The 14,375-nt window shown below is 36.4% G+C and overlaps 1 protein-coding gene across 1 annotated transcript; it reads left to right on the top strand.

Moving 5' to 3' along the window:
* Positions 1 to 4,931: 4,931 nt before the first annotated feature.
* LOC104077516 (cytochrome P450 1A1-like) lies at positions 4,932 to 12,625 on the top strand (the record flags this gene model as incomplete). Its single annotated transcript, XM_009578790.1, has 3 exons — positions 4,932 to 5,719; positions 11,608 to 11,686; positions 12,359 to 12,625. Coding segments are annotated over 3 exons (1,134 nt in total), but the record flags the coding sequence as incomplete, so codon positions are not given.
* Positions 12,626 to 14,375: the final 1,750 nt, after the last annotated feature.

Raw genomic sequence — 14,375 nt, 5'->3', positions numbered from 1 at the left:
ACCTCCCCATGGTCAAAGAAGCCCAAATTATGTCTAGGGAGCCTTTATAACCAGGATTGCTATTTATATTAGTCTCTGAATTAAAGCAATGACTGTTTCTTTGCAACTAATAACTATTCCACTGTTAAAAAGTTATGCACCATACTAACTAGCATTTGGAATTTGCTCGGTCTGCATTTCGCAGGGCTATTCGAAGACGTCATCAATGCACATTCTCAAAAGTCTCATCTCATATTCTTACTCAGTGCTGTCAGTTCCATTGATTTTATTGTGAGTGTATTTTGCAATGAACTTGCCTGACTGAATCATCTTTTCTGACAGTCTGGTATCTATAAAATCATGTTGTCATCAGAGAATATTAAGGTATTTTAACTGTATCAACAAAGCAGAGAAAGCTTATACAATTGAACTTTCAAAAGTTATTGAAAATAGAAGACCAAAGCTTGCAGTAAAAATGGTTTGCAGTATTTTTTTTGCTGTTTAAATGGCTCAGATTTTTGGGGACATCTGTCTCAAGGGTTTTCAATAGTTGCATCTGACAACACTGGATTTAGTTGTGTCCGGTGGAATTTCAATTGCAGTCAGAGAATTGCAGCATAACTTCAGTTTGAAAGCACCTCTGGAGGTGAGCCCAACCCTTTACCCACAGGAGGGCCGGCTGACGTAGACAGACCCTGTCTGGTTGAGTTCAGAATATCTATCTCCAAGGACAGAGATTGCACATCATCTGTGGGAGCCTGGTCACTGACCACCTCACTGTGAAATTTTGTCCTGAAATCTAGCCAGAATTTCCTGTGTTCCTGTTACCTCTCATTCTCTTGCTGTGCACCTCTGAGAAGGGTCTGGCTCCATTTTCTCTATGACTTCCCATCAGGTAGCTGAAGGTAGCAGGAGGATGTCTCCCTAACCTTCTCTTAGTCTCTCCTCATGGGTCAGGTCGTCCAACCTTTAGCCACCTTGGTGGCCCTGCTGCGGGGTGAGTTGTAACCTGCTTCATGAAGAGCACAGATAAATTGGTAGACAAGAGGTCGGAAGTCAGAGGTTCCAACCAGCCGAGCCTACTGCCACGAGAGGGAACTGCTACAGGCATGAAAGCCTGTGTCAGCTGAACTCACCACTCAAGAATTTCATTGCTTTGTTTCTGTTTAATTGTTTATTAGTGTTTATGATTAGCCAAGACTTGGCTGGATGAGGTTGCTGGCCTTTTGCCAACCTTTCTGTTCTGTGAGACCTGGTGCAATATCAAGTGGAAAAGTGATGGAGCTGGGTTATGACAAGTAAATTTTATTTAAAATGTGTCTCATTCAAAACATGGATTTATTCAGTGTGCAAACTGTGTTGGTAGTAAGCCAGAGTATAAATGGTGTGTGGAAATTAACTACACAAACTCATAGCACATGACTGAGTCTTCATTTGCTTTGGAAAGAGATTGTCCATGTTTGCCCTAGACTGAATGTACTTGAGGACGTGAGGACATTACTTATCCAGTGCTAACTCATGAGATTGAACATTGTCCCAGTCATACTGTCCCAAACATCTTTTGGATGCAATCATTCAGTGGACGTAACTTGGATTTTGACCATGGTTTGGACATAAAAGAAAAGAGTTGGAAGATTTCAACTGTGATTGACAGATCTTTCTGCAGTCCAATCAAAGTTTGCTCCTATTGATTCAGCAGTGATTTTTCCTGGAAGACCCTTCTTTATTTATGAACACCTGCACAAATGAAAACTGATGAGGGATTCAAACTAGAAGAGCCCAGACTCCTCCTGTTGAGACGTACATTTGCTATACAGTCAGAGTGGCTCCTCTGAGGGGGCTCTCTTGATTGTCAGTCAGTAGCAATCTAAATGGCTCTAAATATAAGTGCTGATGGTGGTACTTCAGGCCTAAGGGAACCATTGAACTTGCAATGGCTTTCCTCAAAGTGAACAGCCTGAACAGCACCTTTTGCCTCTGGTTTAAGGAATGTCATCCTTGGCAGATTTTTCCCGCAGGTGGTGATCAAGTTGGACTGATGTGTTATTCTTGGGTTTTTTTTTTTTTTTTAAATAAAAGGTTTTGGTGCTTAGTGGAATACCTGCATATAGACACTGGGTGAGTATGCTTAGTTTCAAACTCAAGCGGTTAAAACGTGAAGGTACACATTACCCATTCTTTCCCAATGAAGTACAAAAAAACCGACAAGAGAGGGAGCCATAGCCTTTCTGAATGTGGGTATTACTGCAGCTGGATGCACAGAGGGTGATCCCAGCAGGAACAGGCCATGGCTTAATCAGGCAACAAGCATATGTTGAGATCTTCTTTATAGTTTGAAAGGTAGAATTTTTTGGTTTAGACTCTCATTTCTGCCATAAGGTAAACTACAAGCACAAATTTCTTTTGTGCCCAATTTTAAAATCACCCCACGTTCAGTGTCAAGAGGTTAAGACATTTGTTCGGGCAGAACCGCATTCAGACCGAGGGACTGTTTAGATGCTATAGTTTAGGCCATTTTTCTGCCTCCAGTGTTTCTTGGCACACTGATTTCAGCTCACGTGCTGTGCATAGCTGTGTTGCTGCGAAGAATCCCTGCGTCTTTGTAGTTCTTTTGGCATGCCCTGTTTTTGCATATGCTCTATGCCTGTAAATTGACTTATTAAGCATTTAGACTAGGCAATCTTGAAAATCAATATTCTTTTAAACATAGAGTGGAAAAATGAACAAACTAAACAAGGAAATATATTATCTATACTTTCATTCTTGCTGTGAGGGAAGGAAAATTTAATATGGTTCACTTGTCTAGAATAATTTTTGTAAAGCAGTATGTTGGTTAGACATGCATCCAGTGGAGGTGAAGGCTGAACATGGCTCTCACAACTGAGGGGACATTTAAGTTGAACACATATAGTAAGGGGAGACAAAATTCCCCATCTGTGGTATTGTGTCCCAAAATTTTGGTAGCTTAGTTGCTGTTTTGCCTCAGTAAGATGTCAATGACATTTTCTAAAGAAAACCAGCAAGGTTTTACACATTTATGCTGCAATTTTCTGGCGTATCCAGTAAGATTTCTGTTTTCAGGCCATATATATAACTTGCCTTTACTCTGATCTTTAGGCAGAAATGATACTGCACTGATCATGCTGCACTTCCCAGGGGGTTGAAGGTTCACAAAAATGATAACAAATCAGACACAGAGGAAAACGGATAGAAAAAGGCTAACTGATGCAAGCAAAACTTACTTAATGGTTCTTAGAAAAGAAAGTATGTAGAAGAAATGCAGCACACAGGACAGATGATAATCATGCAGCCAGAGTGACTCCTGTGAGAAGAACCTTTTTCTGTTTTGGTAGCAGTTTAAACTGTTCTTTGGAACTCTTTTTGCAAAACATACTTTTATTTCGCAAAGAGCTGTCTGAATTATAATCTGCATGGTCTCTAATTTACTGCTCTCTTCTATGGTTTCTCTGGCATCACCAGCTCCTCCCTTTTTCTCCTCCCCTAAAATTTAGGAGCAGAAGAATATTTGAAAGTTTTTCAGTCTAGCCTCAAACAGCTGCAGAAGCTCTGAAGGAACTGGCTGTAAATATGAAGGTACAACCTATTTCCATCAATGCAACAAGTCAATATGCCTTCTCACTCAAATCCTGAAAAGGAATTATTTCTTAACACAGTCTACCTCCATAAAAGAAGCAGAACAGAATCAGGAGTGACACATTTTCACTCTCTAAAAATTAATAGTCATTGTTTGTAAAGGGAATACAGACTGTACTTAAAATACTGAATTTCTTCAGAGATTAGACTGGGTAAGACTAAACTGTTCATGTGAAGAATTGTGGTTTTATGCATAATCTATTAATATGTTTTCAATTATTTGATTTTAATAATTTGTTTCTCTCTGTATAAATTATTGATCATAGTTCTTCAGTGTGATATAATTATATAATTTTACTTGTTTCATGGTAGTATGCTAACTAAATATTTATACAAAAATTATTCATTCTGTTAAAAAAAAGGTTTGAGGAATTTGTGTTGTTTTATGTTTGTTAAAACTTAAGTCTGTAATGGCATGTTACTTAAAACTTTCATGGTTTTCTTACTGAACTCTCATATAGTAATAGCAAAAAAAAAATACATCTAGCATATGCTGCATATGTTTTTGATAAGCAAAATAATATGATGGTAATGAATAGCAATTTCAGCAGCACCGAGAGGAATAATAATGAATTCAACTTTAAAAAAAAAAATGTAGTATAGCTTTTTGGGAGCAATTTTCTATAGGAACAGACATGTGCTTCTGATGTGCATTTGAGAGTTATACAGTGGAAAAAGATTCAAGCAAATTGTTCATTATTTAATGAATATTGTGTCTCATCTGCAACATCGTGAGATGTGAGGGCAGCTGAAGATTCTTACAAATGTGTTACTGACTGAGGATCTCTTCTTCTTTATGATGCCTGTATAATCCTGCAGTTTATCACCTGACAAAAATGAAAGAAGCAGATAATATCTGCAAGTCTAGCTATTACTGCAATGCACCTGTAGCTTCTGTTACATTTCCTCTTCCAAAAACATAAAGTTTATATTAACATGCAAAACTGTCCTTCCTTTATAGCAGCTCTCTATTTTTGTTTGTTTTCTGTAGTCTAAAATAACAACAACAACAACAAAAAATCATAAAAGGAGCTAGATTTTTATTTAAGGCTGAATGAAGGAGGTAGATTACATTTTTAGCTTCATAGCAATATAGAAAGTAAAGAGGACTTCAGGGGCTTCATGCAGTGCATAAGACACCCTCTTAATGCAGGATGAGTTTTATCAAGTATAAGCAGAATTATAATCAATACTGGCAATAGCTAGGTTTTTCTTTTACTTCACATAGAAGCATGTGTGCTTCTTAGCTGGTCTGTGTGTGCCAAGACACACTGTGTTGAACGTTTTTTTTATTTCAGATTCTATCGTACACAGAAATACTCACAGCACTGCTGCGCAGTTATGAGATGATAGGGCTGCTTCTATTTGCAGATGTCTTTGTTGCTATAAAGTGGAAGAAGACAGGTAAGAAAAGGATGAAGAGGCTTCTGGGTCCAACCCCTTGGCCGATTACTGGAAACTTGCTGCAACTTGAAGAAGATCCTCATATTATACTAACAAAATCAAGAGAGAAATATGGAGACATGTTTCAAACAAAGCTGGGATCCATGCCAGTGGTAGTTCTGCATGGCATTGACACATTTAAGCAGGCTTTAGAAATACAAGGAGAAAGCTTTGTTGGCAGATCAGATCTTTATAGTTTTTCTCTGACTGAAAATGAAGGATGTATGACTTTCAATAAGAAATATAGAGAAGGATGGGATGTCCACAAGGAGATTGCAAAAAATGCCCCGAGACAGCTGTCATCAAGAGCAGACCAAAACTTTACATGCTCTTGTCTGCTACAAGAACACATACACTTTGAAGTTTCAGAGATTGTGAAAGCATTTAGGGACCTCTCAGACACAGCGGGTAGCTTTGATTTTGCTAGCTTCCTCACCAGATATTTAGCAAGTGTCATCTGTAACCTGTGCTTTGGAAAAAGGTACAACCAAAATGACAAGGAGTTCCTCACAGTTCTTCAAATCAGCCATGAGGTCATGCAGATCTTCAGCTGTAGCAATGCTGCAGACCTTTTCCCCGCTTTTCATCGTCTTCCTGACAATAAGCTGAGATGTGTCTTCACTTGTGTTCAAAACAAGAAAAGGTTTCACGGACAAAAATATTCAGGAACTCTGTATCTCCTATGATCAAGTGAGAAGGTTTGTTCTTCTTAATTCTTCAAGAACCCCTTGATTTCAAATAACAAAAATTACAATTTGTCCTTCATTTTATCAAGGAGTTGTAGGATTAGGGTACTGAAAAATGTATCATCTCCTATTTAAAGGGCACTTTTTCTATCTCCTTCCTATGTTAAATTCTGAAGAATAAACAAATAATCCACATACTGCTTTGTAGAACTGCATTAAAGATATTACTGATACTCTGATTGCACTATGTGAAGGCCAAAAAAGTCAAAGTGGTGAAGCTATGTTGAGAAATGAGCAGATTCTTTCCACTGTCAATAACATATTTGGGGCAGGTATGCTTATATTTCAGAAACATATGGTTTTCTTTACTACTTTGTCAGTTATTGGGGTCTTCAGTTTCTTCCCCTATTCTTCCTGCTCTCACTACTAGAAAGCATGAGAAAGTGTAGTGGGAGCACTTTAATATGTTTAGCATGTTCCAGTATCCTTAAATAGAGAGCAAATATCAAGCAGAAAAAGGACAAGAAGTTGTGATAATATATCCTAACCAAAACTATCCTTTTACAGCTAGCACTGATGACAACTAATTCTTTTAAATACTTATTACCTTTAAAAATAAGTCAAAACTCTTTAAGCATTTAAATGGAAAAAGCAGACAAAACAGTGAATGGGTTGACGGAAGAGCAATCTTGAGATTATGGAGAGATCGTAAAACAGAAAAAGGTTTCTAGTCAAGAAAAGCTGTCCTTCTAAGGACATTGATATTTTTATTGTCAACATTTAAAAGTCTGCTTAATGAGCAGCTTTCTTTTCCCAAACCCAAATATGTTCTAATTTTATCTTTTTGTTAAGTCTTTGTACTTGCTGAGGTATCTCCAAGCTGCAATTTGTTAGCTTTTCAACATATAGAATGCACCTTTTCTCTTATTAAGAAAAAAATATTCACCTTAAGCAAATTCAGAGGAATATACAATATCAAGTATGAAATTCTCCCTTCTTTGTCTTCTAGTTTGTGCAGTGTAATAGTTAACATGTTTAATCTGCCGGCTGGAAGAAGGGTGTAGTTCTGTATATTTGGGTCTCGTTATACAGCTCAGAAAAGATGTTTGGATTTGGACTAAACAGAGCTTTCACCTATTAACCCTGCTGACACGAAGCAAAGTGACAGTAACACAGATTCTGTTCCTGGAGTCTGTAGACATTTTCCTGCAAAGTAGTCCTTACTAATTTCAAAAAGCTCAACCTTTCAATATTACTGTGCAAAGAGGGAAAGCAAAAGGCACACTGGGAAATATGGGATATCTGGAACCACAGAGGGCTGGATGGTCCTGAGTTAGAAGAAATAACACCACAGAACAAAAAATTAATATGTTTCATAAAAAATGGATCTGTATTCTTTTTCAACTACCCCACATTAGTTTAGCTCTTGTTTTAGATCTCAGCAGGTACAAATTTTATGAGAGTATGTATTAGGATCCGAAATTAATTCTTTCTTGAAGTTCAAAGTCTATAGGGTCAGTATTCAGTCTGGACCCATTTACACACATAACACGGGCAAAAAGCTCTGTATAATACACAATGCATGAAATGCACTAACCTACTTGCAGTCCTACTAATGACACAGGCTTGTAGCTCCCACTCACAGCAATGAGCATTTCAGCTGAATGTTAGAACAGAACACATACAATCTGAAAATCACACATAATTGGAAAGCTTTTGAAAGGCTGACAGAGGAGTTGATTGGGTCCCTGCATCCCTATTACCCCGTTAGATCTCAAAAGTCCTGAGTTTACTATCCAATAACTGTCATATTCAATCAAAATTAAATATATTCTAGGAGACATTAATTCACTATTTGGTTGACATGGGGAAAGGGAAAGATTCAAGCACCACTTAGGAGGTCTGGATCCTTCTTACATTGTTATCAATGGCATAATTCCCTTCTATACTAATGAGAGTGCAATTGCTTATGCTAATGGTTGTTTCTGTGAGATTTTCTGTTAATTTGCAGCTCAAGAAAGTTCAGGGAGGGCAGAGAGGAGTGTGAATTTCCATTACCTTAACCATTAAATATTTAACCCTGCACAGTTTTGCATCTGATTTTAACCTATCTCCATTTAAAAGAGAATTATCTTCAATGGTAATTGTGAATATAAGGACTTATAATCTGTTGTGTGTTTCAGCTTTTGAAAGATAAGATAAAGTAGAAGGCAATTAAATTATGGCAATCCACACAAAATGCCTGGCGAAATTTGCCATGAAAATGGACTGCAGTGCTACTGTGTTTTATTATTAGCAACTGCTCTTTTAAAGATTGTGTGCAGTTTGACTCTTTAGTAAGTTAGTGATATTATGTGTCATGGTATTGATAGCTTAGGATGTAAAGAAATAGTGAAATAAAAATGTTGAGCCCATTTTAGTGCTAATTAATGGAAACTGCAGAAGTCTATTGTAATGGCAGTATAATTCATTCCTGAACATCTGATATGAGCTTTGTTTTAATCTTTTCTTGACTTTTCAATATATTTCTCATTACTAATTCATGAAGTTACAATGATTACAAAATATAAAGAAGATTTTGTAGTCCTTTTTAGTATTATACAGAAAGATAAATTTAATAAATTTAGTTACTATAGCCTTGCCATCATATTTTTAAAAATATAAGCTGCCAGTTTTTCATATAATATCAAGGTCTATTTTTAAACAAAAGAAGAACTCATGCAATTGCATTCCTGGAGGATCAAGTATGATTGTACATCACAAGGAGTATTAAAAATAGCATCTTCATTCATTTATATTATCATAAATCAAACATAATTACTTTTGGTTGGTCTCTCTGTACTGTAAAATTTGTTTAATAAACTTCCCTCTTATCGTATATCCTATTGCACTGTTTCTATGTACTCCAGTACATTTATTATAGCCAATAAAATATTTTAAAGCAAAAAAAAAAAAAAAAAATCAATCTATTGTTTAAGAACAGAGATGATTTGTTGTCTTTCACTGAAATATGATGTTTAATGCCATTTTAATTAATCATCAAAATCATAAATATGCTTATATCTGGTGTGGCATATAAGGTACTTATATAACAGTTCTGTCTTTCTGCATCATGAAGAATTCAGCCAAATTATCTGCACATAAAACATGCAAATAGGTTTTGTATGCAAGTAATTTCTTAATTTTTCTTTTGATTTTTGAAATGCCACCCACTGTTCAACTATGTTGTTAACCACTAGAATTGCAAGTGTAATTTTAAAGCAGGTGCAATACAGGAATCCATATCAAAGCCCCACTGTACGAGATACTTTTCAGATATGTAAAACACTGTATCCCCCAGATAGACTGTGCTTTCAATCTAAAAAGCTACCTACAGGTTAAATATCAAAGTTACTTACTTTAGTTATAGCGACAAATTCAATTTTGGAGCAGTAAAGTTAGCACATAAAGCCATTTAAAAGGAGAAATTTCTCCTCTTCCTCTTCCTCCATATTTGCATTGCAGAGCTAATAAAAATGTTTATAAAATTTTAAATATTTTTATTTTTCTGTACATGTGTTAGTCTTTGTTTATACTCATGAAACTGATTTCTGTCTCATTAAGCTAAAGGCAGGCATTATGAAAATTAAATCCTTTTTACAGAATAATTGTAATGACACATCTAAGGTAAAATATAATACTTAATTTTACAGGTTTTGATACATCTATAACTGGATTGCTCTGGTGTTTAATCTAATTTTCTTTCCCAAAACTCAGAAAACTATACAGCAGGAAACTGGTAAATGGTCTGAAAATTTGCCTCTATAAAAATGTTTTACATATAGATGAGCTATGATCTGTTTAATTTGAGAACTTCACTTGGATCTAAGATTTAAATATGCGGCAAAACAGTCCTTCTGAAACACACACCTCATTTTTCTTATAGTCAATGGAGAAAAGTCAGCAGTTTTAAAAGACTCCAGAGGAAGAGTTAGTCCACCTAAGTGAGCTTTTGTGTCTGTGTGGATCCCACCCACACTTACAAAAATCTGATTCCCTTTTTTTGTATTTATTCTGTAGGTAGATATTAAGAGAATAGTCAACATGAGTAAGGGAGTTAGACTATGGTCCAGTATTCTAGCTGGACCAGAATAAAGAATCCAATCCATTCCCACATCCATTGCAATTTCCTTCTCTTCTGGCCACAGACAAATTGGAATTGTAAAGTGGAACAGAAGTTTAGTCTTATTTCTGTACAATTTAAATGAAACTGTACATTTTAAAATTAGACACTCAGTGCCAAAGGTAGAAACCATCGTAGTACAGAATTTGTATGCAAAGAAACATTCAGAATTTTGTGGTACTTTATCATTTTTCATATACTCTGAATTTTAGACAGGGAAAGATTACATTTTTTGAGCTTCTGTGCTACAATTCTGCACTAGCTGTGCCAGATATTTTCTAGCTGCAGTGCATATGTTGTATGAACACATTTATGTCTCTTTCAGCAGCATTAATCTTTACTTCTGCACATCCAAATGAAAACATCGGGCAGAGGCATTTACCCAGATTTGAAGACAATGCCTTACAGGGAAACTTTCATTTATGAAGTGCTTGAGCATTCATGATATGTGACTTTCACGGTTCTTCATTCATAAGTGATTAGCCAAAGTTTTTCAAATCTTACTATAAACAAAATGGGAATTCTTGAAGATATAGCACATTCAGATTTAATAAGGGCATGTTTTTAGAAGCTGAAGACTTAGGTTGTCCTACATTCTTGGTTATGAAACTAATTTCAGTAGTGCAGGAATCTGTCTGATTACTCATATTTTCTTGCGCCTGTGTCCCACATATTTCCTATAGTTGCTATGCTTTATAAAATAGATTTTTATATTATTTAAGAAGGCACAATAATAATAGTCTATATTCCAAATGAGCTTAAGAAAAGAAATTCATTCTTAAGTTTTCATTTTTGTCTTTGTAAGAAAATACACTGTGCAATTTGACATACTAGTTACTTTAGTATTCTGAAAATGCTCAAGCATGCAGAGGAAAGAAGAAAAAAAAAAAGAGTTCTATAGAAAATTAGTTTTATTTATTTTGAAATTAAACTTCTACAATTTAAGAAATGGAAAGGAATTCAACTAAATTTCCATTGGAAATTTCATTTGCCAATAACAACACTTCACCTATCAAGGACATGCATGAATCATAGAATCATAGAATCATTGGAAAAGATTGGTTGGTAAAGACCTCTAAGATCATCGAGTCCAACCATCAACTCAACACCACCATGCCCACTAAACCATGACCCTAAGCGCCTCATCTACACGTCTTTTAAATACTTCCAGGGATGGTGACTCAACCACTTCCCTGGGAAGCCTGTTCCAAGGCCTGACCACTCTTGCAGTAAAGAAATTTTTCCTAATGTCCAACCTAAACCTCCCTTGGCACAACTTGAGGCCATTTCCTCTCGTCCTATCACTAGTCACTTGGGAGAAGAGACCAACACACACCTCGCTACAACCTCCTTTCAGGGAGTTGTAGAGCGCGATGAGGTCTCCCCTCAGCCTCCTCTTCTCCAGACTAAATAACCCCAGTTCCTTTAGCCGCTCCTTATAAGACTTGTGCTCCAGACCCTTCACCAGCTTCGTTGCCCTTCTCTGGACACGCTCCAGCACCTCAGTGTCCTTTTTGTAGTGAGGGGCCCAAAACTGAACACAGTATTTGAGGTGCAGCCTCACCAGTGCCGAGTACAGCGGCATGATCACCTCCCTACTGCTGCTGGCTGCACCTATTTCTGATACAGGTAGATCGAGGTGGACGTGAATGCCTCATTCTGTTATTTCCTTTTTTTCCTCAGTACTACTGAAGACACTATACTAGATGGATATTTTATTCCTAGAGATACCTGTGTTTTCATAAATCAGTCAACCACGGATGTAAGTTGGATTTTACTGGATGTTGTATTTAGTCATTATAGGCTTTGGGTATTACCAGTATTGAATATTCAGAACCTCTGCTTTTCCATTGTAGTGGTACTGTTCATCTTCTTAATCAAAAGTGAACAAATAATAGCTCTATTACTGTACGCATATATTCTATGAATATAATTTGCAATTAAATGAAAACAAAATCATAATGACATAGCCTTAAAAATTATAAGACTGGCAAATCATGTCCAGCTGGCACTCCTCAAAATCTCAGTAGCAGATAGTAGCCACAGTTATTTTTGCCTGTCTATCTGTGCTGGGGCATATGGAAGCTTTCCTATGTTAAAAGAATGAAACTAGCAAAATTTCACTTTCTGCTTCTTAGAAAAAGATTTCTACTAAGATAAAAGCGAGTGCCCCATCACCTAGATTCACCCATAATTCACAGCTCCTATTTTAGTTATTAAGTCTGGATTTTCTAAGAAGCCACGTTGAAGGACACAATTATTCAGGGGGTTAATTTTAGGCTTCACTGTAGTATACACATGTTCTAAAAGTGTAAGTACTTTCTAGAGGGTAAAACATTTTTTTTTTCCTGAACTAGCAGACTGATATTAGATCCTGTCATAGGATTAGAAAATTAGACAGGCAAACACCCAGCCTTATTATGTTTGTTTTTAGAACATAATGGACGAAACCCCTGGAAGATTTGTCCTTGACAACTGTCCAATAAATAAGGACCTAACTGAAAAAGTAATGATCTTTGGACTTGGGAAAAGAAAATGCTTGGGGTACAGCTTTGCTCATGTTGAAATCTTCACCTTAACAATGTTGCTATATCGACTGAATAGCAACAGCTCACTGGGCCAGAATTTATGTCTCTCCCCAAATTTTGGACTAGCAATGAAAAGTACACAGTTTAAAATTTCAGTCTCACTGAGAACATAAATTTCAATATATTTTGGCCCAATATTTTACACAGACACATATATCTTTGCAAATCTCTGGCTCTGTGAGAAAGAAGAGGCTTTCAACCTTTGTATCAAATGACCTTTTTTTTCTGAGCAAAACTGTTTTAGTTGCACTTCTAGTTTGGTTTTATAATTTAAGGACAGTTTGATAAACATAGCATCAGAATGCTGTATTTTGTCCTGACATTTTTCCAATTTACTTTTACACAGTGCATAGCAGCTCACTTTCTGCAGCATAAATTTTAGTCCATAAACAGAAAAGTAAAAATAATCAGAATTCTAAACTTAGTCTTTAAATGATCGCACAAAAGATTGTCAAGCCTTCTTTTTAGAACTAGCCTGTGGCCTGCCCATGGCCTTTGGTAAAATAAGATCATGTAAACAGAAGAAAAATGGGGAATGAAATACATATCCTGCACGTGATGCTGTGGATGTCATCAAATGGTTATGGATTACTGTATTAGTATGTAAGTACCAAAGGATACAGCAAAAAAAGAGCTTCATTTGATGAAGCTATGTATCTAGTAGAGGCAATCAAAGATACTTAAAAGGACAGAGAGATAGTAAAAGCCATCAAAAAATTCAATTCCCAGAAACAAAGCTACTTGTTTTTTTCTGAAGAAACATCGCATCATCATTCCTATGGCTAAGTAAATATGTTCATGGTCTGTCATTTGTGCATTGTTTCATTTAGCTAGGAGAAACACCTGCTGATGTGTGCATCATTTCCTTTGGGTACTGAGAGATGAACCAAATATATGTTACTAGCAATACTGTCTAACAAATTATTTTAATAATAGATTTCAAATCTATAAAACAACTTCAGTTTAAGTTCATTATTAGCAGACATGTATGACATTTCAGAGTATCCCTTGTAAAAAATGGATAAGAATAGTGCACTTTGCATTCACTATATGGGTATGTTTAATAACGTGTTTTGCAAAGGCTAATACGGCTATTTCACTTGTAGAAAATTTCAGAATTTGAGTCTAAATGTTAGGTGAGTAATTGATATTGCATCTTCTCGTTCACAAGAGAACAACAATGTACCCAGTAATATGGTAATCCCACTAAAGTTTTTAAAGATACCATTCACAATTTTTCTCTTTATTTGCCCCCAAACTATTTGTCAGCATAAAAAGGTTTCATTGTGCTGTCTTATCAATAACAAAAATGCTTGTAAGGGTTTTTTTTCCCCCTTCTGCTAAGAATAGTTCCCCATGATCATACCTTTTGCAGAGCAGCAGTATTTAGGGAAACACAACAGTTGTCCTGTCTCAGCATTAGAGAAAAGGAACTGTATTCATCCCCCTAGCCTCCTACAAACCCTGGGTGTGATCAGTGAACCAAATCCACCACAAACTCTGCAATAAAAAGGACTTCACAGCAAGAGGCCCTTAATTTCTATGGCATTGCCAGCACATCATAGAACCGAGGTATGCTATCTCTGGAAGCACCCAAACAAGCAGTTTCACAGAGAATACTCTGTCACGTGCAGGACTTGTTTGCCTTGCAAAGTGTGTCATTGATGTCCTCGCATGCTTATAGGACCAGAGAACAGGTTTAATTGTCAATTACCTCTAGTCAACTTCAAACTATCGGGTTAAGTTTTCTGTGTTTCAGTGAGTTACAGATGCCAAAGCTGCAGATGCGGCTTTTGCCAAAGCGATACTGAAATCGAGAAACAAAGGAATAAAATGGCTGGTACAAGTGAAATGGAGTCAACA

The sequence above is a fragment of the Fulmarus glacialis genome, unplaced genomic scaffold, assembly GCF_000690835.1.
Source record: "Fulmarus glacialis isolate BGI_N327 unplaced genomic scaffold, ASM69083v1 scaffold5995, whole genome shotgun sequence".
NCBI classification, from domain to species: Eukaryota; Metazoa; Chordata; class Aves; order Procellariiformes; family Procellariidae; genus Fulmarus; species Fulmarus glacialis.
This window is presented reverse-complemented; position numbering and strand designations above follow the sequence as displayed.